Source organism: Lichenostomus cassidix, chromosome 5, assembly GCF_008360975.1.
Source record: "Lichenostomus cassidix isolate B80296 chromosome 5, HeHo_3.0, whole genome shotgun sequence".
Lineage (NCBI taxonomy): Eukaryota > Metazoa > Chordata > Aves > Passeriformes > Meliphagidae > Lichenostomus > Lichenostomus cassidix.
Genome location: NC_139486.1, coordinates 62,159,357 through 62,182,880, shown reverse-complemented (window position 1 = coordinate 62,182,880; position 23,524 = coordinate 62,159,357). Strand labels below are relative to the sequence as shown.

General features: G+C 59.6%; 2 protein-coding genes and 2 long non-coding RNA genes across 4 annotated transcripts in view; 1 reads left to right on the top strand and 3 right to left on the bottom strand.

Moving 5' to 3' along the window:
• Positions 1 to 23,524, bottom strand: part of LOC146436999 (uncharacterized) — a 99,185-nt gene that overhangs the window by 41,654 nt on the left and 34,007 nt on the right. The gene's annotated exons all lie outside the window — the stretch shown is intronic.
• On the bottom strand, positions 1,275 to 5,122 carry LOC146437005 (scavenger receptor cysteine-rich domain-containing protein SCART1-like). Its single transcript, XM_085063773.1, is given in 11 exon segments — positions 1,275 to 1,393; positions 1,575 to 1,715; positions 1,950 to 2,033; positions 2,248 to 2,343; positions 2,493 to 2,630; positions 2,712 to 2,880; positions 2,882 to 3,087; positions 3,176 to 3,484; positions 3,560 to 3,934; positions 4,054 to 4,368; positions 4,443 to 5,122. Coding segments are annotated over 11 exon segments (2,157 nt in total). The 5' UTR covers positions 4,648 to 5,122.
• LOC146437004 (uncharacterized) lies at positions 7,519 to 8,343 on the top strand. The gene is made up of 3 exons (XR_014852789.1): positions 7,519 to 7,799; positions 7,923 to 8,093; positions 8,255 to 8,343. It is a non-coding gene; the product is annotated as an uncharacterized LOC146437004 (long non-coding RNA).
• LOC146437003 (scavenger receptor cysteine-rich type 1 protein M130-like) lies at positions 8,561 to 13,516 on the bottom strand. The gene is made up of 11 exons (XM_085063772.1): positions 13,471 to 13,516; positions 12,959 to 13,342; positions 12,550 to 12,870; positions 12,173 to 12,475; positions 11,784 to 12,098; positions 10,906 to 11,664; positions 10,224 to 10,817; positions 9,979 to 10,074; positions 9,681 to 9,764; positions 9,306 to 9,446; positions 8,561 to 9,124 (listed from the first exon to the last, which is right to left on the bottom strand). The coding sequence occupies exons 1-11, from the start codon at positions 13,514 to 13,516 to the stop codon at positions 9,006 to 9,008; spliced, it is 3,162 nt and encodes a 1,053-aa protein (XP_084919898.1). The 3' UTR covers positions 8,561 to 9,005.

Here is a 23,524-nt window from a genome sequence, read left to right as displayed (position 1 = left end):
TTCCTCGGCATGGATCTAATTTCATGAGAAACATCCCACCCGAATCCTGCTGCAATGTGAGTCTTTTTGTCCATAGGGTGCTGTGCAGACTCTCCCGAGCCGAGGCCAGGCTGCTTCCATGCCAGGAGCAAGGAAAAGGCCTTTCTCTCCCAATCAAGGCCTTGTGCAGTTTTAACTCTTAGATGAGACTCTCACAGGTTCACAGTTTTTTCTAGGCATCCACCTGCTCCTCTGGAGTGGGCTGTGGGTGAATTTCTGCATCCTTATGGGCTCCATGGGCTGCAGGAGAAATTTCTTGCTCCCCCCATAGTTTTTACCATGGCTAGCAGAAAGTTATTCAGCTCTGGTGCCGGGAGCACTGGAGCACCCCTTCCTCTCCCTTTTTCACTGACCTTGCTGCTCTCTATGCTATTCTTCTTCACATATTTTTACCTCCACCTCCTCCTCCTCCAACTACAAAGAACTGAAAGAAGTGCATGCCTGCTTTGTTTTGATTTTTCATTAAATAAGTTTTCACAGAGGCATAACTATCACCTCCAATTGGCCCAAACTTGGCCGGCAGCATGTCCATCACATTCAGAGCCATCAGAGATTGGCTCTGCTGGACTTGATGTAAAAACTTCCAGAACTTGCACTCAGGACACACAGGAGCCATCTTTGTGCCATTCCTCACCCCTCAGACACCTCCCCAGGCCTACCACAACAGCTTTTGAGGGGTCCAAATTTCTCTTAGATGTTAAAAACACTTCACTGATGTTTTAGGCTAATCAAAACCACCACACCACCCACGGGGCATATGGAGAAGATCCTGCTGCCTCTGCGGGGGCTGGGTCCTGCCCTCTCCCTTTTCCCCTCAGCCTTGCTGGGAACAGTTGTGTGCATTTGGCAGTGCCAAATAAAGATCCCACAGCCAATCCCAGCAATCCCCCTGCACTCTTCCCCGTAAGCCCACCATGCCCAGGGATGTGTCGGTGGTTCCAGCTCCTGCCACAAATCTCTGAGGGAAGGCTGTTGTAGCAGGGATGGAGGTTCCAGACTCAAGGGAGGTCCCAGCCCTGGGAGTGACTCTCTGACCAGTTTACGTTTTATTAGGAAAAAAGGGAAATTCACATAGAAATCAAAGATCTTCCCTACACTGGAACACTTTTCCTGCACTGCTGCCGTGCTGGGTACAGACAGGTGACCTCTGTGGGCAAGGCCACACTGCCTGGTGACAGGGCCACCCCACACTGCCGCACACATGTCCCCAGGGAAGCAGCATGGCCAGGGCATCCTCATGGTGACGTTCCCAGGATGCTGCTGCTGCCGACATCATCATAGTCCGTGTGCTCCGGGGGCTGTTCCAGGGGGTCCCTGGTGGCTCCTGGGGGACTTGGAGGGGAGTCGATCCCACCTTGGGGACAGCACAGAAAGGTGCCTCAGGGTGGCAGCTCCATGTCCCCTCTGACCGACCCCACCAGGGATCTGGCTGCAGCCCCCTTGGATCTGTGGCTGGATCCCTGCCCACCCCCACAGCCAAACCCTGCCATGCAGTGCCTCTGCAGAGGCAACAGGGCAGCTGGGATCCCTTTTACCTGTGGGGAGCACACGGATCCCTCTCCCCAAAGCCACTCCCTCAGAGATGTCCCCAGTGCTGGGAGCAGGGGACTCCTCTGCCACATCCAGGGCATCATCATAGCCATCCAGGGTTCCATGCTCGAGCCAGGCAGGGGGACCTGGGACAGGCACAGGGGTCCATGGCAGTGACCCAGTGGCCGTGACAGGGGTCATGCTGTGCCATCCCCTCCAGCACTGCCACCTGACATGCGCTGGTGGCCCTCCGGTCCCACAAGGAAAGATATTACTTTGCTGCACAATAACAAGGGGGGAAGTGGCTCCCTCAGATCCCCAACCCAGGTGTGTCCTCTGTCCCCTGTGATCCCCGTGGGCTTCCTGCCCTGTGCTCCTACCTGGGGCTGCCTCGGTGTCACTTCCCTCCATGCAGTCCTCAGTGTAATACGGCAGCTTCTTCACCGATCCCTCTGACACAGAGCCTGCAGGGGGTAAAGAGGGACTCAGCAGAGGCCTCAAGTGGCACCGCAGGTGGCACAACCTCACACGGCACGGGAGGAGCTGCCACGGGAGCGAGGGAAAGCCCCAGCCCATGGCGAGGAGCCAGGGCCAGGCCACCAGGACCCGGAGCTGCCGTGGGGCTGTGGCGCAGAGCCCTCTCTCCGGGCACAGCTGGGGCACTCGGGCTGCACCCACCTGGGCCACTGGGCACCTCCTGGTACTCGGGCATTGCCGTGTAGTCCAGCTCCTCGTACACAGCGTTGGAGATGGCATCCGCAGCTCTGCCAGCGCCTGCAATGACAGGCAGCACTTACCTGGGGCCGTGGGTACCCTGGGGGGCACCAGGACCACCCCTGCCCGCCTTCGGAGCTGTTCTGCAGGGCGGGAGCCCCAGAACCCGCAACCCGGCTCTCTCCTGGCACCCACCCGCCGGGACCCACCTCGGCGCCAGGCGCGGGCACGGCACAGCAGCGCGGCCAGGGCACCCAGGGCCAGGCACAGCAGCGTCCCCAGCACCACACACAGCACAGCTGGCACGGACACAGTCCCCACCGCCCGGGTGGTTCTGATGGGGATGCCTGTGGGGACACGGGCAAGCAGTGAGGGGAGGGGGATCCCAGCCAGCCCGGCGTAGGGGGTGCCGACACCGGCAGAGATACCTGTGCTGCTGGCGTTGTCCGGATACGGAGTGGTGGCTGTCTCAGCGGTGCCATCAGTGTCCTCCTCCTCACAAGCCACGTAGGCGTCCCCGCCAGGGCCGCAGCTCTGCAAGCGCCAGGGTGCCGAGGGACACCCCCAGAGCGAGCGAGCCTCCTCCTCACAGCCCACCCCATGCCAACCAGGCGGGGGCTAGCTGCTGAGCAGGGCCGGCCGACAGCCACCCCCTGTGCCCACAGCCCAGCTGGCGGCAGACGGTGCCAGCCGTGCTGTCGCTGGTGCCCTTGGCGCACACGCGGCCCCAGGTGTCGTTGCGGGACACCTCCAGGTACCCGCGGCAGCGCCCGCTGCCACCCGCCAGCCGCACGGAGAGCTGCTCTGCAAGAGGTGCGGGGGGGTCACGGCACAGCCCAGAAGCCCCCGGGGGGCTCCGCCGCACCCTGAGCTGGGGGCGCCCAGCACCCACCTGAGCACACGGCCCCTGCCCCGCCGCCGCGCTCGCACTCGTGCCCTTCCGAGCGCCCGCATTCCCAGAGAGACTCCTCGCTCCCGGAGCACTCGGGGATGTACGGCCACAGCGGCCCCGGGCCACGAGCGAAGCGCGCCGAGCTCGGGGCCTCCAGCGCCGTGCCGCATCCCAGCTCCCGGCACACAACGGCCGCGTCCTGCAGGTCCCAGCCTTCCTGGCACACGCTGCTCCACCTGCCACCGGAATAGACCTCCACCCGCCCGGCGCAGCGCCCAGAGCTCCCCGCCAGCCTCACCCGTCGGCTGCCTGCGGGCATGGAAGGACCCTGCTGGGGTGGCTGCTTGGGGCATCGGCACCTCCAGCCCTTCTCGGGACACTCACCTGAGCAGAAGATGGCTGCCCCATAAGGGATGCCGGCTGATGCAGTGGTCATAGACCCTTCAATGTTTTCAAAATCGAAATCGTTCCTGTCTTTGGTCCTATTGGTCAGCATGGTGGTCATGCCCTGGATGGTTTTGATCACCCTGTACATGATGGCCTTCTCCGTCTCGTTCAATACAGACAGCGTGGCCTCGCCAGAGACAGCATCGCTCTTGTCTACCCCTCCACAGCCCAGCTCCCAGCACACTTTGCTGAAATTCCGTGTGATCGAAAGCTCTCCTGGCACACGCCGCCAATCCCCGGAGCTTATGGCCAACTCCAGCCACCCGTCACACCGAGTCTCACCCTCCACCAGCCGCAGGGACTCCACCATGCCTGTAAAATGACGTGACTCAGCCCTTCCCTTCACCTCAAAACAGCCCTGCCTGCTCTGATCGCAGTGCTTGGGGCGGCCCAAAAGCCCTCAGGGCTCCTCACGCAGGTGCCATACACACCTGAGCAGTTGACGGCGGCGGCGTTTCCAGGGGCGCACGGGGCCTTGCCCAGCACGGCCACGGGGCACTCGCCCGGGTGCCGCTCGCTGCCGCTGCAGCCAAAAGCGTCCGGCCGCAGTGGCCCCTCGCCGCTGCCGAAGGAGCCTCCCGGCGGCACGGCCAAGGCGCGGCCGCAGCCCAGGTGGCGGCACAGGACGTGGGCGTCGGGCAGCTCCCACTCGCTGGCGCACACGGAGCCCCACGTGCCCCGAGCCGCCACCTCCACCCGCCCGGCGCATGCCGAGCTGCTGTTGCCCAGCCGGAAGCCCGTGTAGGCTGTGGCAGAAAGGCCAATGAGGGCGGTGACGCTGCAGGGAGCCCAGCAGCCCCCCGGTGTCCCCGGCACTTACGGGAGCAGATGACGCTGGCGGGGCCGCTGCAGCCCTGGCCCTGGGGCGCTCGCTGGCCGCAGGCACTCAGGAGGGGCTCGCTGCCATTGCACTGGAAGCCCCCCTCCCAGAACGGCCCCCATCCCGCCCCAAACCGGCCACTGCCGCCCATGGCAAGCGCCGTGCCGCAGCCCAGCTCCCGGCACACCACCTGGGCCACCTTCATGTCCACCTCATCCTCGCACACACGGACCCAGGCCCGCCGCTGCCGCACCTCCAGACGCCCAGCGCACGCTCCATCGCCGCCGACCAGCCGGGAAAACCCTGCGGGAGCAACACAGCCTCAGTGTCGAGGGATGTGCGTCAAGTGACAGAGATCCCCATAGCCTGACGCCTACCTTGGCAGACAACAGCAGTTTCGTAGTCCTGGATGCTGCCATATGGTCCCCAGCCACGGATCTCACAGTCCCAGAGCGTGGCCTCATTCCCACTGCAGTCAACCATGGCTAAATTGACCGTCACGTTCCCTGGGCCGAAGAGGTCGAGGGCAGAGTAGGCGCCGGCGGCCGAGCCACAGCCCAGCTGCTGGCACACCACCTCAGCGTCATCCATGTCCCAGTCGCTGTCTCCCACCGAGCCCCAGTGTCCACGCAGCTTCACCTCCACCCTCCCAGCGCAGGGGCTGCTGCCGCCCGCCAGCCTCAGCTCCATGCCACCTGCACCGGGAAACCGACAAAGCTCAGCCCTGCCCTGGACGTTCCAGCACAATGCTGGTGGCCCAGCACGGCCAGCGTGTCCACTCACCTGTGCAGGTCACCCCCACATCCCGATCGTGGTCACACAAATGCTGTCCCCATCCGAGATGTGGACACTGCTCCAGCGCATCCTCGGTGCCGCGGCAGAAGTAGGGCTGTAGCCAGATCCGCCCGCTGCCTGGCCCGAACGGGGCGTACGGGGACGCTTTGGCCACCCGGCCACAGCCCAGCTGCCGGCACACCACCACGGCCCAAAGCGCGTCCGAGTCAAAGTCGAAGTCGAAGACGCAGACGGAGCCCCACTCACCGCTGTGCTTCACCTCCACTCGCCCGGCACAGCGCCCGCCGCCGCCCACCAGGCGCAGCTCCGCGGAGCCTGCGGCACGGACGGAGCTCAGCCGGGCCCGGCACCGCCGCGGGCCCCGCTGCCAGCCGCCCGGCACTCACCCCCGCACAGCCGCACGCACAGCAGCAGCCCCAGCGCCGCCATCGGCCCCATGCCACCGGCCCCGAGCCCAGCGCAGCCACGGGATGTCTCGGCAGCGCCCCAGCCTATGCGGGCAGCAGCACCAGGGCGGCCTTTATGAGGCGCCTGATCGCCCGCCTGCGGGGCCACGGCACCAATAACCTGCTCCGTGCCCAAATATGAGCCTCGGCTCTGCTTCTGGCGTCACACGCCTCGCCACAGGGGGCTGGCACCCGGATGTCCCCGGGGGCACACAGCCCCCCCCGAAACACCTGGGCCGCGGGGGCCCTTCCTGTACCCCCCCGTGGCTCCAACTCAGCTGCTGAAGCCTGGCAGGAGCCATCCTCACGGCGACACACCGCACCCCAAATCCTAACGACAGCCTCCCCGGGACCACCCCCAGGTCCGGCAGGAGGCAACGCCCGAAGCCCCCATGCTCGGGGTGCTCCCCTCTCGGGGTGCCCGCAGCCCCCGCGGGGGGTGGCAGCAGCCCCCGGCTCCGCGCGGCGATGGCAGGTGGCAGCTCCCCGGTCCCTCGCGGCGGCGCTGGCACATGGATGGCGCTGCTGCCGCAGCTGTGGCCCCGCGCTCGCCTCGCCGCCAGCGCAGGAAGGAGGCGGTTTACCCCCCGGCGCCTCCCGGCCTCGCCATCGACCCACCGCGGCTCCTGACACCTGCGCTGCCCGCGATAACGCCGCGACTCCGCGCTGCCCCTGCCCCGCCGCTCCGCTCTCCTGCAGCTCGGCAGCCGCGCCGCTCAGGAAACTTCCCCGCCCCATCATTTACGAGACTCGCTGTCAGCACACTCCCAACGCAGGAAACTCGCACTGCTGCCACCGGCGCCCCTTCACAGCCGCGGCTCCGGTGACCCACGGTGGCCCCAGTGGCTCCCCAAACCGGGAAGCCCACTCCCGCACCCAGACCTCGCTCCCTCATTAGTTCCATCCCAGGTTAATGATAAAACTCTCTCTCCTCCGAGAGCGAAGGGCCCTGACACCCCCTCCCCCACCCACAACAGAGCCTCTTAGATGGAAGTGAAGAAAAAACTATTTATTTGACAAAACCACGCAGAGTGCCCTGCAGGGCACAGGGGAAGGGGAAAACCAAGGTGAAAAGGAGTTATTCAACCTGATTAAAAAGTCCTTTTCCTCAGACGCAGCCCCTCTCCTCCTCTCCCCCCCGGGGCCGGGTGGAGCTCCCTGGAGAGCTCTGCTGTCCTCTGGCCCTCCTGAGTCTCCAGGTGGCAAAGCAGATCGAAGAGAAGGGCTCCAAACGAGGAAAAAAGAAAAAAATGGGAAAAAAACGGGAACAGAGCTCACTCCGACCTCCGTCCAGCATGCAGTCTCTGCCGAGCCACGAATCCTCCCCCGGAGCGAGGCTTGGGGAAAATGTTTTCTAAACAACCCGCGTTTCTCTCTTCGGCTGGGTGTAGTTAAAGACACAGGATCACACATTTTTTTACACATTTTTTTCTTTCTTGGACATATAAGCCAATGATAGGGGATAATAGGATTATCATAACATCAATCCAAGACATTCCACCCCTTATTCCACAGCGTTGGCTTAAGGCCAACCCTAACATCTTCCAACTTTAAACACACACACACATATATACACATATATACATACATACACATATACATATATACACATATACATATATACACATAACTATGTACTGATCCTCGTCTCCTGCTGTCTCTCTCCGCGCCCCTCACCTGGCCCTTTGTTATGCTAAGGGTCCGCACTTCCCGGCCTCTTGTCTCGGCCTCCCAGCCAGAGCAAAGCGAGCAGCTGGAGCTGCAGCTGCTCCCCACCCACCTGCAGCACAGCAATTCCTCAGCAGCACACCGCGGCGCTCCCTCGCTGTCCAGGGCAAGGAGCTCCAGAGTTGTGGCACCAGGATGGGACCATCACCATGGTAGGGTGGAACTGGGGGCCCTCCAGCCGGTTCTGAGGGCTTTTCCTGGGGGTTCCCATCAGGCTGCGGTATTCCCGCCTCACCAGCGCCTGCTGTGAGGACCTCGCTGCTGTGCTGAGCACCAACAAGTCCCTGGAGGAGCTGGATTTGTCCTTCAGCGAGCAGCTGCGCGATGCTGGCGTGGAGCTGCTGTGTGAGGGGCTTGACCACTGTGCCTGCCCACTGCAGACTCTGCGGTAAGGGGCTGCGGGATGGGCCAGTGTCCCCTCCTTGCTACCCAGAGCTCCCTCCTTCCCCCCTGGGGCTGCTCAGCAAGTGGAGGCCAAAGCCCTCCTTGCCCGTTTCCCTCGGCCCCACAGGCTGGGGAGCTGCCGGCTGTCGGGCGCCTGCTGCCCAGCCCTGGCTGCGCAGCTGCTGCAGGGGCCCCGTCTCACCTGCCTGGACCTGAGTGACAACGAGCTGCAAGCCGACGGCGTCCTGCAGCTCTGCCACAAGCTCCGGCATCCCGCCTGCCCGCTGCGGAGCCTGGGGTGAGGGCTCTGCCACGGCCCTTTCCCCGCCCGGCATCCCCGAGCTGGGGAGCGGATGCTGCGGGACAGGCAGGGATGCACCTGCATCGCGGCTGCTTCAGCTCCTCCCTCCCCACAACCTCCAACACCTTGTCTTTTTTTCCTGCATCCTTCACACCCAGGCTGAGCACGGAGGGCTTCAGCCCGGCCCTGCTGCAGGAACTGGATGCCATGCGGGCACTGCAGCCCGCCCTGAAGATTGGGAACCTCCTGGAGCCGACTGGGGCCAAACCCCGGCTGCCCTGCCACCGCGGGGTCCTGCTGCGGGGCAGGAGGGTACCCCCACACCAGGAGACCTCCCATCCTTTAGGAAAAGTCCTTCCAACACCCACAGCCATTCCCAGCCCTGCTCTCCGTACTGTGAGAGGCTCAGAGCCTGCCCCACCCATGGGGCACAGAGAGCAGATCCTGCTGCCTCTGCAGGGGCTGGTCCTGCCCTCTCCCTTTTCCCCTCAGCCTTGCTGGGAACAGTTGTGTGCATTTGGCAGTGCCAAATAAAGATCCCACAGCCAATCCCAGCAATCCCCCTGCACTCTTCCCCGTAAGCCCACCATGCCCAGGGATGTGTCAGTGGTTCCAGCTCCTGCCACAAATCCCCAAGGGATGGCTCATGCAGCCGGAATGGAAGTGCCAGCCTCAAGGGTGGCCCCAGCCCTGGAAGTGACTCTCTGACCAATTTGCGTTTTAATAGGAAAAAAGGGAAATTCACACACAAATCAAAGGTTTTCCTTGCACAGGAACAATTTTCCTGCACTGCTGCAATGCTGGGCACAGACAGGTGACCTCTGTGGAAGAGGCCACACTGCCTGGTGACAGTGCCACCCCACACTGCCACACACATGTCCCCAGGGCTGCGGCATGGCCAGGGCATCCTCATGGTGACGTTCCCAGGATGCTGCTGCTGCCGACATCATCATAGTCCGTGTGCTCCGGGGGCTGTTCCGGGGGGTCCCTGGTGGCTCCTGGGGGACTTGGAGGGGAGTCGATCCCACCTTGGGGACAGCACAGAAAGGTGCCTCAGGGTGGCAGCCCCGTGTCCCCTCTGACCCACCCCACCAGGGATCTGGCTGCAGCCCCCTTGGATCTGTCGCTGGATCCCTGCCCACCCCCACAGCCAAACCCTGCCATGCAGTGGCTCTGCAGAGGCAACAGGGCAGCTGGGATCCCTTTTACCTGTGGGGAGGACACGGATCCACCTCCTCCATGCCACACCCTCAGAGATGTCCCCAGTGCTGGGAGCAGGGGACTCCTCTGCCACATCCAGGGCATCATCATAGCCATCCAGGGTTCCATGCTCGGGCCGGGCAGGGGGACCTGGGACAGGCACAGGGGTCCATGGCAGTGACCCAGTGGCCGTGACAGGGGTCATGCTGTGCCATCCCCTCCTGCACTGCCAGCAGACATGTGCTGGTGGCCCTCGGGTCCCTCTAGGAAAGACGTTACTTTGCTGCACAGTAACAAGGAGGGGATTTTTTCCCTCAGATCCCCAACCCAGGTGTGTCCTCTGTCCCTTGTGATCCCCGTGGGCTTCCTGCCCTGTGCTCCTACCTGGGGCTGCCTCGGTGTCACTTCCCTCCATGCTGTCCTCAGTGTAATACGGCAGCTTCTTCACCGATCCCTCTGACACAGAGCCTGCAGGGGGTAAAGAGGGACTCAGCAGAGGCCTCAAGTGGCACCGCAGGTGGCACAACCTCACACCTCACGGGAGGAGCTGCCACGGGACCGAGGGAAAGCCCCAGCCCATGGCGAGGAGCCAGGGCCAGGCCACCAGGACCCGGAGCTGCCGTGGGGCTGTGGCGCAGAGCCCTCTCTCCGGGCACAGCTGGGGCACTCGGGCTGCACCCACCTGGGCCACTGGGCACCTCCTGGTACTCGGGCATTGCCGTGTAGTCCAGCTCCTCGTACACAGCGTTGGAGATGGCATCTGCAGCTCTGCCAGCGCCTGCAATGACAGACAGCACTTACCTGGGGCCATGGGCACCCTGGGGGGCACCAGGACCACCCCTGCCCACCTTCTCAGCTGTTCTGCAGGGCGGGAGCCCCAGAACCCGCAAACCGGGTCTCTCCTGGCACCCACCCGCCGGGACCCACCTCGGCGCCAGGCGCGGGCACGGCACAGCAGCGCGGCCAGGGCACCCAGGGCCAGGCACAGCAGCGTCCCCAGCACCACACACAGCACAGCTGGCACGGACACAGTCCCCACGGCCGGGGTGGCTCTGATGGGGATGCCTGTGGGGACAGGGACAAGCAGTGAGGGGAGGGGGATCCCAGCCAGCCCGGCGTAGGGGGTGCCGACACCGGCAGAGATACCTGTGCTGCTGGCGTTGTCCGGATACGGAGTGGTGGCTGTCTCAGCCGTGCCATCAGTGTCCTCCTCCTCACAAGCCACGTAGGCGTCCCCGCCAGGGCCGCAGCTCTGCAAGCGCCAGGGTGCCGAGGGACACCCCCAGAGCGAGCGAGCCTCCTCCTCACAGCCCACCCACGCCAACCAGGCGGGGGCTGGCTGCTGGGCAGGGCCGGCCGACAGCCACCCCCTGTGCCCACAGCCCAGCTGGCGGCAGACGGTGCCAGCCGTGCTGTCGCTGGTGCCGTTGGCGCACACGCGGCCCCAGGTGTCGTTGCGGGACACCTCCAGGTACCCGCGGCAGCGCCCGCTGCCACCCGCCAGCCGCACGGAGAGCTGCTCTGCAAGAGGTGCGGGGGGGTCACGGCACAGCCCAGAAGCCCCCGGGGGGCTCCGCCGCACCCTGAGCTGGGGGCGCCCAGCACCCACCTGAGCACACGGCCCCTGCCCCGCCGCCGCGCTCGCACTCGTGCCCTTCCGAGCGCCCGCATTCCCAGAGAGACTCCTCGCTCCCGGAGCACTCGGGGATGTACGGCCACAGCGGCCCCGGGCCAGGAGCGAAGCGCGCCGAGCTCGGGGCCTCCAGCGCCGTGCCGCATCCCAGCTCCCGGCACACAACGGCCGCGTCCTGCAGGTCCCAGCCTTCCTGGCACACGCCGCTCCACCTGCCACCGGAATACACCTCCACCCGCCCGGCGCACCGCCCAGAGCTCCCCGCCAGCCTCACCCGTCGGCTGCCTGCAGGCAAGGAAGGACCCTGCTGGGGTGGCTGCTTGGAGCATCGGCACCTCCAGCCCTTCTCGGGACACTCACCTGAGCAGAAGATGTCTGCCCCATGACGGATGCCGGCTGATGCAGTGGTCATGTTCCATGGATTGGTTTCAAAATCTATCTTGTTCTCGTCGTTGGTCCTATTGGTCAGCATGGTGGTCATGCCCTGGATGGTTTCAATCATCCTGTACATGATGGCCTTCTCCGTCGAGTTCAGCGTGGACAGCGTGGTCTCACCAGCGACAGCATCGCTCTTGTCTACCCCTCCACAGCCCAGCTCCCAGCACACTTTGCTGAAATTCCGTGTGATCGAAACCTCTCCTGGCACACGGCGCCAATCCCCGGAGCTTATGGCCAACTCCAGCAGCCCGTCACACCGAGTCTCACCCTCCACCAGCCGCAGGGACTCCACGATGCCTGTAAAATGACCTGACTCAGCCCTTCCCTTCACCCCAAAACAGCCCTGCATCCTCTGATCGCAGTGCTTGGGGCGGCCCAAAAGCCCTCAGGGCTCCTCACGCAGGTGCCATACACACCTGAGCAGTTGACGGCGGCGGCGTTTCCAGGGGCGCACGGGGCCTTGCCCAGCACGGCCACGGGGCACTCGCCCGGGTGCCGCTCGCTGCCGCTGCATCCAAAAGCGTCCGGCCGCAGTGGCCCCTCGCCGCTGCCGAAGGAGCCTCCCGGCGGCACGGCCAAGGCGTGGCCGCAGCCCAGGTGGCGGCACAGGACGTGGGCGTCGGGCAGCTCCCACTCGCTGGCGCACACGGAGCCCCACGTGCCCCGAGCCGCCACCTCCACCCGCCCCGCGCATGCCGAGCTGCTGTTGCCCAGCCGGAAGCCCGTGTAGGCTGTGGCAGAAAGGCCAATGAGGGCGGTGACGCTGCAGGGAGCCCAGCAGCCCCCCGCTGTCCCCGGCACTTACGGGAGCAGATGACGCTGGCGGGGCCGCTGCAGCCCTGGCCCTGGGGCGCTCGCTGGCCGCAGGCACTCAGGAGGGGCTCGCTGCCATTGCACTGGAAGCCCCCCTCCCAGAACGGCCCCCATCCCGCCCCAAACCGGCCACTGCCGCCCATGGCAAGCGCCGTGCCGCAGCCCAGCTCCCGGCACACCACCTGGGCCACCTTCATGTCCACCTCATCCTCGCACACACGGACCCAGGCCCGCCGCTGCCGCACCTCCAGACGCCCAGCGCACGCTCCATCGCCGCCGACCAGCCGGGAAAACCCTGCGGGAGCAACACAGCCTCAGTGTCGAGGGATGTGCGTGAAGTGACAGAGTTCCCCATAGCCTGGCTCCTACCTTGGCAAACAACAGCAGTATCGTGGTAATGGACGGTGCTATTATATGGTCCCCAGCCACGGATCTCACAGTCCCAGAGCGTGGCCTCATTCCCACTGCAGTCCACCTTAACCAGACTGACAGTCCCGTTCCCTGGGCCGAAGCGGTCGCGGGCATAGTAGGCGCCGGCGGCCGAGCCACAGCCCAGCTGCTGGCACACCACCTCAGCGTCATCCATGTCCCAGCTGTCGTCTGCCACTGAGCCCCAGTGTCCACGCAGCTTCACCTCCACCCTCCCAGCGCAGGGACTGCTGCCGCCCGCCAGCCTCAGCTCCACGGCATCTGCACCGGAAAACCAACATAGCTCATCCCACCTCCGGACGTTCCAGCACGATGGTGGTGGCCCAGCAAGGCCAGCGTGTCCCCTCACCTGTGCAGGTCACCCCCACATCCCGACCGTGGTCACACAAGTGCTGTCCCCATCCGCGGTGTATACACTTCTCCAGTGCATCCTCGGTGCCGCGGCACAAGGGATAGAGCCAAATCCGCCCGGTGCCTGGCCCGAACGGGGCGTACGTGGACGCTTTGGCCACCCGGCCACAGCCCAGCTGCCGGCACACCACCACGGCCCAGCGCGCTTCCCAGTAGAAGTCGAAGAGGCAGACGGAGCCCCACTCACCGCTGTGCTTCACTTCCACTCGCCCGGCACAGCGCCCGCCGCCGCCCACCAGGCGCAGCTCCGCGGAGCCTGCGGCACGGACGGAGCTCAGCCGGGCCCGGCACCGCCGCGGGCCCCGCTGCCAGCCGCCCGGCACTCACCCCCGCACAGCCGCACGCACAGCAGCAGCCCCAGCGCCGCCATCGGCCCCATGCCACCGGCCCCGAGCCCAGCGCAGCCACGGGATGTCTCGGCAGCGCCCCAGCCTATGCGGGCAGCAGCACCAGGGCGGCCTTTATGAGGCGCCTGATCGCCCGGCTGCGGGGCCATGGCACCAATAACCTGCTCCGTGCCCAAATATGAGCCTCGGCTCTGCTTCTGGCGTCACACGCCTCGCCACAGGGGGCTGGCACCCGGATGTCCCCGGGGGCACACAGCCCCCCCCGAAACACCTGGGCCGCGGGGGCCCTTCCTGTACCCCCCCGTGGCTCCAACTCCGCTGCTGAAGCCTGGCAGGAGCCATCCTCACGGCGACACACCGCACCCCAAATCCTAACGAGAGCCTCCCCGGGACCAGCCCCAGGTCCGGCAGGAGGCAACGCCCGAAGCCCCCATGCTCGGGGTGCTCCCCTCTCGGGGTGCCCGCAGCCCCCGCGGGGGGTGGCAGCAGCCCCCGGCTCCGCGCGGCGATGGCAGGTGGCAGCTCCCCGGTCCCTCGCGGCGGCGCTGGCACATGGATGGCGCTGCTGCCGCAGCTGTGGCCCCGCGCTCGCCTCGCCGCCAGCGCAGGAAGGAGGCGGTTTACCCCCCGGCGCCTCCCGGCCTCGCCATCGACCCACCGCGGCTCCTGACACCTGCGCTGCCCGCGATAACGCCGCGGCTCCGCGCTGCCCCTGCCCCGCCGCTCTGCTCCCCTGCAGCTCGGCAGCCGCGCCGCTCAGGAAACTTCCCCGCCCCATCATTTACGAGACTCGCTGTCAGCACACTCCCAACGCAGGAAACTCGCCCTGCTGCCACCGGCGCCCCTTCACAGCCGCGGCTCCGCTGACCCACGGTGGCCCCAGTGGCTCCCCAAACCGGGAAGCCCACTCCCGCACCCAGACCTCGCTCCCTCACTAGTTCCATCCCAGGTTAATGATAAAAGTCTCTCTCCTCCGAGAGCGAAGGGCCCTGACACCCCCTCCCCCACCCACAACAGAGCCTCTTAGATAGAAGTGAAGAAAAAACTATTTCTTTGACAAAACCACGCAGAGTGCCCTGCAGGGCACAGGGGAAGGGGAAAACCAAGGTGAAAAGGAGTTATTCAACCTGATTAAAAAGTCCTTTTCCTCAGACGCAGCCCCTCTCCTCCTCTCCCCCCCCCGGGGCCGGGTGGAGCTCCCTGGAGAGCTCTGCTGTCCTCTGGCCCTCCTGGCTCTCCAGGTGGCAAAGCAGATCGAAGAGAAGGGGTCCAAACGAGGAAAAAAGAAAAAAATGGGAAAGAAACGGCAACAGAGCTCACTCCGACCTCCGTCCAGCACGCAGTCTCTGCCGAGCCACGAATCCTCCCCCGGAGCGAGGCTTGGGGAAAATGTTTTCAAAACAACCCGCGTTTCTCTCTTCGGCTGGGTGTAGTTAAAGAGACAGGACCACACTTTTTTTTCCACAGTTTTTTCTTTCTTGGGCATATAAGCCAACGATAGGGGATAAAGGATTATCATAACATCAATCCAAAACATTCCACCCCTTATTCCATAGCGTTGGCTTAAGGCCCACCCTAACATCTTCCAACTTTAAACACACACACACATATATACACATATACACATACATACACATATATACATACATACACATATACATATATACATGTAACTATGTACAAATAATGTCATTCGGTGAACGGTGGTATTTTGCCATCCCAACCTTACATGTGGCCTTCACCCAAAATTAAATTTCCCTGAGGGACACATCGTGTTTTTCCATCTTCCTGCATAATCCACCAAGTACACCCTGGTCCCTGGGCAAAGACAACCCCACGGATGGGTTTGTCTTTATGTGAGGCAGAATCAATCGAGACAGTTTTCCCTAACAAGCCTCTGGCATGTACTGCTGGGACCTTATCTCCATCCACTGTATGTAGAAGCTCAGATTGGGCAGGACCTGCTCCGTTGATGGAGCCTCGGGTATTGACTAACCAGGTGGCCTCTGCTAAATGTCGCTCCCAATTCTTATAAGTTCCCCCACCCAATACCTTTAGGGTGGTTTTTAACAGTCCATTATAGCGTTCCACTTTGCCAGCGGCTGGTGCATGATAGGGAATGTGGTACCCCCACTCAATGCCATGGTCTCTAGCCCAGTTGTTTATGAGGCTATTTTTCAAATGAGTTCTGTTATCTGACTCAATTCTCTCAGGGGTACCATGCCTCCACAGGACTTGCTTCTCAAGGCCCAGGATGGTGTTACGAGCAGTGGCATGAGGCACAGGGTAGGTTTCCAACCACCCCGTGGTGGCTTCTACCATTGTGAGCACGTAGCGCTTGCCATGGCGGGTTTGAGGCAGTGTGATGTAATCAATCTGCCAGGCCTCTCCATACTTATATTTAGACCACCTCCCACCATACCACAGGGGTTTCACCCGCTTGGCTTGCTTGATGGCAGCACACGTCTCACAATTATGGATTACCTGGGAGATACAGTCCATGGTTAGATCCACCCCTCGGTCTCGTGCCCACTTATAGGTGGCATCTCTGCCCTGATGGCCTGAGGCATCATGGGCCCATCGAGCTAGGAATAAATCTCCTTTATGCTGCCAATCCAAGTCTACCTGGGACACCTTTATCTTTGCAGCCTGATCTACCTGTTCGTTGTTTTGGTGTTCCTCATTAGCTCGACTCTTGGGGACATGGGCGTCTACATGGCAGACCTTCACAGGTAGTCTCTCTGCCCCACTAGCGATGTCTTTCCACTCTTCAGCTGCCCAAATTGGTTTTCCCCCTACGCTGCCAACCAGCCTTCTTCCACTTTTCCAGCCAACCCCACAGAGCATTGGTTACCATCCATGAATCAGTATGAAGGTAGAGCTTTGGCCATTTCTCTCTTTCAGCAATGTCCAGGGCTAACTGAACGGCTTTGAGCTCAGCGAATTGGCTCGATCCCCCCTCTTCTTCCCTAGCTTCTGCAACCCATCATGTTGCTGCTTTCCACACAGCTGCTTTCCATTTTCATTTTGTCCCTACAAGACGACAGGAACCATCAGTGAAAAGAGCATAGCGTGTTTCGTCTGCTGGCAGTTGGTTGTATGGTGGAGCTTCCTCTGCACGGGTCACCTGTTCCAGCTCCTCTTCCTCAATCAGACTAAAATTTTCACCTTCAGGCCAATTTGTAATTATTTCCAAAATCCCAGGGTGTTGGGGAAGATGAAATAGGAAAGCCTTATAGATATGATCATCTTGCAAGAGATGTTGAGGATATGGAAAATATGAGCGACATTGAAATGAAGACAAGGTTCAAGTTGTAGAGTAACTAAAAAACAATGGTATGGCCACGAAGGTAATCCCGCCTCTTGATAGCAGACCCTACCTGCCTGGTAGAAATCCCAAAAAAGGCAGTTTTTTTAAGGTTTGAAACATGACCCTGTATGGTAATGTGATGATTCTTAAAGGTTGTATGTAAATGCTGTAGAGTTTGTAGCTTGTCTTAGATTGGTTAAAGGGAATTAGAATATTCAACAGAGAAGATGATTTAGTGCATTGTAAACAGCAAATCACTCTCTTTTACTCTCTTCTTTCTGCTCTCTCTCTCTCTCTTTTCTCTGGCCTGCTTTGGGCTGCGTCTTGCAGCCCAGCAGGCCTCTCACGCCCATGCTCTTTCACAATAAAACCTCACGTTCTAAAACTCATCTTTAGAGATCTCTTGTCCCTGTTTTATCCCAATAACTAAACCCCACGGAGTATATTCTTACACCAGGGCGATTCAGATTTCCCATACGGGCGCGCTGTGTGATAAGGGCAATCCATTTGCTCCACGTGCCATTGGTGGCATGATGAGTAGAGGGAACCTCTGCTTTAAACATCCACCCCAGCACTGGTAGTCGAGGTGCCAGGAGGAGTTGTGCTTCTGTGCCAATTACCTCTGAGGCAGCTTGGACTCCTTCGTATGCTGCTAGGATTTCTTTCTCTGTTGGGGTGTAGTTGGCTTCAGACCCTCTGTAACTTCGGCTCCAAAATCCCAATGGACGACCCCGAGTCTCACCAGGCACCTCCTGCCAAAGGCTCCAGGACAGGCCATGGCTCCCAGCTGCAGAGTAAAGCACATTCTTTACTTGTGGCCCTGTCCTGACTGGGCCAAGGACTACTGCATGAGCAATCTCCTGCTTGATCTGGGTGAAAGCTTGCTGCTGTTCAGGGCCCCAGTGGAAATCATTTTTCTTACGGGTAACCAGGTAGAGAGGACTCACAATCTGGCTGTACTCGGGGATGTGCATTCTCCAAAAGCCTATAGCTCCCAGGAAAGCTTGCATCTCCTTCTTGTTGGTTGGGGGGAACATTGTCATGATTTTATTGATAACCTCAGTAGGACTCTGATGCTGTCCATCTTGCCACTTCACTCCTAGGAACTGGATCTCTTCGGCAGGCCCTTTGACTTTGCTCTTTTTTATAGCGAAACCGGCTTCCAGGAGAATCTGGATGATTTCCTTTCCTTTCTCAAATACTTCTTCTGCTGTGTCCCCCCACACAATGATGTCATCAGTGTATTGCAAATTTTTTGGAGCCACACCCTTTCCCACTGCAGCCTGGATCAGTCCATGGCAGATGGTGGGACTGTGTTTCCACCCCTGGGGCAGTCGGTTCCACGTGTACTGCACGCCCCTCCAGGTGAAAGCAAACTGAGGTCTGCACTCTGCTGCCAGAGGAATGGAGAAAAATGCATTTGCAATGTCAATAGTGGCATACCACTTTGCTGCTTTGGACTCTAGCTCATACTGGAGCTCCAGCATGTCTGGCACAGCAGCACTCAGAGGTGGAGTCACCTCATTCAAGGCACGATAGTCCACAGTCAATCTCCATTCTCCTTCAGATTTTCGCACAGGCCAGATGGGGCTGTTAAAGGATGAGTGGGTCCTGCTGACCACCCCTTGGCTCTCCAGCTCACGGATTAGTTTGTGAATGGGAATCACGGCATCACGAGTTGTCCGGTACTGTCGGCGGTGCACAATGGAGGTTGCAATCTGTACTTGTTGCTCTTACCCTTTCAGGAGTCCTACTGCAGATGGGTTCTCTGACAGTCCAGGCAAGGTGTTCAATTGTTTTATGCCCTCTGTCTCTACAGCAGCTATCCCAAATGCCCACTTGAGTCCCTTTGGATCTTTGAAATATCCATTTTGGAGGAAGTCTATACCCAAAATACATGGAGCCTCTGGGCCAGTCACAATGGAAAGTTCTTTCCACTCTCTTCCAGCCAGGCTCACCTCAGCTTTCACCAGGGTCAAGTCTTGTGATCCTCCTGTCACGCCGGAAATAGAAACAGGTTCTGTCCCCACATGTCGCGATGGGATTATCGTGCATTGTGCACCAGTGTCAACTAAAGCCTCGTATTCTTGTGGCTCTGATGTGCCAGGCCACCGAATCCACACTGTCCAAAAAATTCGGTTTTCCCTGGGCTCTACCTGGCTAGAGGCAGGGCCCCTCTAACCATGGTGGGCATTCATTTTAGAGGTTCCTTCAAGGGAATCAGACATGTTGAGTAGAGCTACTTCCCTTCTGGTGGAGTTCCCTCTCTGAGCCTTGCCCTCCTTCAATTCACGCACTCGTCATGCCAGGACAGCAGTGGGTTGTCCATCCCACCTGTTCATGTTTTCTCCACTGTCACACAGGAAATACCACAACTCACATCGAGGGATATATCCAGTTCTCATAGCCGAGGAGCGTCTGCGTGGGGTAACAGAACCTCTGATCTGTACTGCTGAGATTTGGAGAAGGCTGTCTTTAATCTCTTTACTGAGTTTCTCATGATTCTTCTCTATCTTATTTTCTAGTTTCTGCAGATTTGTTTCCACAGCTGAGATTCTTGCATTCACTGGGCTATGCACGACATCTGCATACGCTCGGAGTTTCCTTGTCATATCACGCACAGTCTCATGCCCGTCATCTTGCTTCATAATGGCTAAAGCAGAAGCATACCCTGCTGGCCCAAGCTTTAGGAGTTTCCGCCACATCACAGGTGTACATTCTATCCTATCTGGGTCTATAATTGGATCTGGGTTTGCTATGTCCTCTGAGAAGACAATTTCTACCACCGCCATTTCTCTCAAGCGTTGAATCTCTTGTTCTATGGTTCTCCACTGGGTTTGTTGCGAATAGAGATCGTCGGGATGTAGGTATCTTTCCCTCGCAGCTCTGATAGCTCGTCTCCAGAGGCTGCTGCAGTCAGGCCCATCTCGTATAGTTTGGTTGATATCTGGGTCATGTGACACAGTCCCTAAATGCCTTGCCTCAGTAGGATCTAGAAGTGTAACTTCGCCTGCAGCATCCCAAAGAGGGACTAACCAACTAATCACAGATTCATCATCTCGTTGGACATAATCTTTTCTTAGGCTGTGAAGGTCTCTCACATTCATGGATTCAACAATGACCTCTGACTCAATTGCTGACCTTGAGGGTCCCTCCCCACTGTCATCTGGGCGATCAGTCTTAACTTGGGCTTTCCTGCTCCTTGTAACAGGAGCAACTGCCACTGGCTTAGGCTCCCTTCCTTCCTGTTCTAGAATATCCCACAGTGTACGATAAGCATATGCCAGGGCCCAACATATTGCACTGCAGTTGTCTCTGCACTTCTCTTTCAGATACTTCCCCACCTCAGCTGGTCTCGGGATTTGTCCAGGGGAAATTCCCAGTCTATTGGATCAGAGAATTTCTTTAAAGTTTTACCTATGTCCTCCCATACTCCACACCATTCACATTTCCTCACATCTGGATTAGGTGCCTGCTCCTGCTCAGCCCCTCTGGACTTCTCAGCCCTCATTCTGGTAAAACTGAACATCATATACATGCAACCTCCTAGGTAAAGCACCTGTACTACCGAGTTAATGGTCTCTTGAACATCCAGGGGAAACTGAATATTCTCAAAAGATGATCTACCAGATTTAAAGGGAAAGAGATGGGTGAGGAGCCAGGAAGCTTCACCCTCTACTTCTCTAACACGTTGGGTAATATCACTAACAAAACTCCAAAACAGGTTACTAAAACTAGAGGAGGAAACTAACAGAGCATGTACATCTTTAACTGTTTCCCATACCTTCTTACAGATCGTCAGTATCACGCACATTACTATAACAAGCCGGAGTCGTGTCCCTGATTGGTGGAAATTATACATTAGGGACAAGATTGCCCCTACCTGTTGATAGGGGAACAAACCTATGTGCCAAACAGACAGTATTACATCAAACAACCTCCCATCAAACAGCAGAGTGACTACTGATGGCTGTAATTCAATACCAAGCGTTTAAAACCAGAATGCAATTATTAGGGTTTTTTCTTCATTTTCTCTAACCCCACAAAAGGTGTAGAACAAGTAATCAAGGCCCCCTAAGTTGGGCGCCAAATACTGTCCCGGGTTAATGATAAAACTCTCTGTCCTCCGAGAGCGAAGGGCTCTGACACCCCCTCCCCCACCCACAACAGAGCCTCTTAGATGGAAGTGAAGAAAAAACTATTTCTTTGACAAAACCACGCAGAGTGCCCTGCAGGGCACAGGGGAAGGGGAAAACCAAGGTGAAAAGAAGTTATTCAACCTGATTAAAAGTCCTTTTCCTCAGACGCAGCCCCTCTCCTCCTCTCCCCCCCGGGGCCGGGTGGAGCTCCCTGGAGAGCTCTGCTGTCCTCTGGCCCTCCTGGGTCTCCAGGTGGCAAAGCAGATCGAAGAGAAGGGGTCCAAACGAGGAAAAAAGAAAAAAATGGGGAAAAAACGGGAACAGAGCTCACTCCGACCTCCGTCCAGCACGCAGTCTCTGCCGAGCCACGAATCCTCCCCCGGAGCGAGGCTTGGGGAAAATGTTTTCTACACAACCCGCGTTTCTCTCTTCGGCTGGGTGTAGTTAAAGAGACAGGACCACACATTTTTTCCCACATTTTTTTCTTTCTTGGGCATATAAGACAACGATAGGGGATAAAGGATTATCATAACATCAATCCAAGACACCCATGCTACACTCCCAGGTGTCTCACTGAAGAAATCCACTTACTCTTGCACAGGAGCACAGAATCAGCCTGAACTGGAGCGTCCGAGAAGGGTCCCTGTGCTCTGACCCTTCACATTCCAAGCATCCAAACGTCTCCCTCTTCCTCCTGATCCTCCTCTCCTGCTGTCTCTCTCCGCGCCCCTCACCTGGCCCTTTGTTATGCTAAGGGTCCGCACTTCCCGGCCTCTTGTCTCGGCCTCCCAGCCAGAGCAAAGCGAGCAGCTGGAGCTGCAGCTGCTCCCCACCCACCTGCAGCACAGCAATTCCTCAGCAGCACACCGCGGCGCTCCCTCGCTGTGCGGCGGCGGGAAGAGCTGCGCTGCCCCAGCCCCCTGCGCTGCCCCAGCCCCCCGCGCTGCCGGGCACCGGGCCCGGACTGCTCCGCTGACACACGCACGGACGGCACGGAGCGCTGAGCGGGGCCGCTGGCTGGAGGCACCCGAACCGGAGGGCGGTGTGTGCCTGGCTGGCTGCTGCCTCGGGCACAGGGGACAGGAGCTTGCCGGCTCCACGGATACCCCTGGGGACACTCGGGCCGCCTCTGAGGGTCTTTCCGAGACGTTCCCTTTGAGCTGCAGTATTCCCACCTCACCGGCCCCTGCTGCTGCTGCTGCTGCTGCCAGGACCTCACCCGCTGCACTGCCCTTCCCACCTGGAGCAGCTCACCAAGTGGAGGCCAAAGCCCTCCTTGCCCGTTTCCCTCGGCCCCACAGGCTGGGGAGCTGCCGGCTGTCGGGCGCCTGCTGCCCAGCCCTGGCTGCGCAGCTGCTGCAGGGGCCCCGTCTCACCTGCCTGGACCTGAGTGACAACGAGCTGCAAGCCGACGGCGTCCTGCAGCTCTGCACAAGCTCCGGCATCCCGCCTGCCCGCTGCGGAGCCTGGGGTGAGGGCTCTGCCACGGCCCTTTCCCCGCCCGGCATCCCCGAGCTGGGGAGCGGATGCTGCGGGACAGGCAGGGATGCACCTGCATCGCGGCTGCTTCAGCTCCTCCCTCCCCACAACCTCCAACACCTTGTCATTTTTTCCTGCATCCTTCACACCCAGGCTGAGCACGGAGGGCTTCAGCCAGGCCCTGCTGCAGGAACTGGATGCCCTGCGGGCACTGCAGCCCGCCCTGAAGATTGGGAACCTCCTGGAGCACGACGTGCCGCAGCCAGGGGCCATGGCCCGGCTGCCCTGCCACCGCGGGGTCCTGCTGCGGGGCAGGAAGGCGCTTCCCTCCTACAGGGGACCACCCCTCCTTTAGGAAATGTCCTTCCAACACCCACAGCCATTCCCAGCCCAGCTCTCCGGGCTGTGAGAGGCTCAGAGCCTGCCCCACTCTCATGGATTTGAGACAGGACATTGTTAGGAGGACGCACGAAAAGAGGGGAACTAGGTTCTAAGCCTAAAGTCACAAAAAGGTGATTTAATTACCTTACAGAATTGGAGGAGAAATATAAGGCAAAAATAAACTTTTTATACATTATTTTGGTCACTTTTTCCCCTTTTTTACGAACTTATAGTATTCACTTCTTTTTTATCTTTACAAACAACAAGCTGGATAGGGGGCAGGGTGTAGGGTTTCTTTTCAGTCTATAGAGCAGATTCTCAAATTTACTCATCACTACAATTCTTTTACTACAAATACTCTTTATCTTTACTTGTTTCTCTTTTTCTTCAGACAGTTTTTTTCTGCTCTCACCCCCACCCTCTTAAGAAGCAGTTTCTGCACTTACCCCCCCCTTCCTTTTTTCTAAACTAGCAACACAGACAGGGGGCAGGTTGAGGGATCTTTTGGTCAGTTCAATCGGGAAAAGAGGTTCTATACTTAGCCACGGGGTCTTTTCCCACGAGAGACAGTTCTTTGAGAACTTCTTTGGCGTGGGTCTAATTTCACGAGCAACATCCTGCCCAAATCTTGCTGCGACCTGAGTCTTTTTGTCCATAAGGTGCTGTGCAGACTCTCCCGAGCTGAGGCCAGGCTGCTTCCATGCCAGGAGCAAGGCCTTTCTCTCCCTTGCAAGGCCTTTGCAGTTTTAACTCTTAGATGAGACTCTCACTGGTTCACAGTTTTTTCTAGGCATCCACCTGCTCCTCTGGAGTGGGCTGTGGGTGAATTTCTACATCCTTATGGACTC

Bases quoted from the DNA above. Each gene is read 5' to 3' on its own strand.
- LOC146437003 (XM_085063772.1), bottom strand. From the start codon at position 13,516: ATGGCCCCGCAGCCGGGCGATCAGGCGCCTCATAAAGGCCGCCCTG. The intron at 10,075-10,223 runs GTGGGTCCCGGC...CTGTCATTGCAG, and splicing joins TGCCCGCGCCTGGCGCCGAG to GCGCTGGCAGAGCTGCAGAT. The intron at 9,447-9,680 runs GTAGGAGCACAG...TGCCTGTCCCAG, and splicing joins TGACACCGAGGCAGCCCCAG to GTCCCCCTGCCCGGCCCGAG.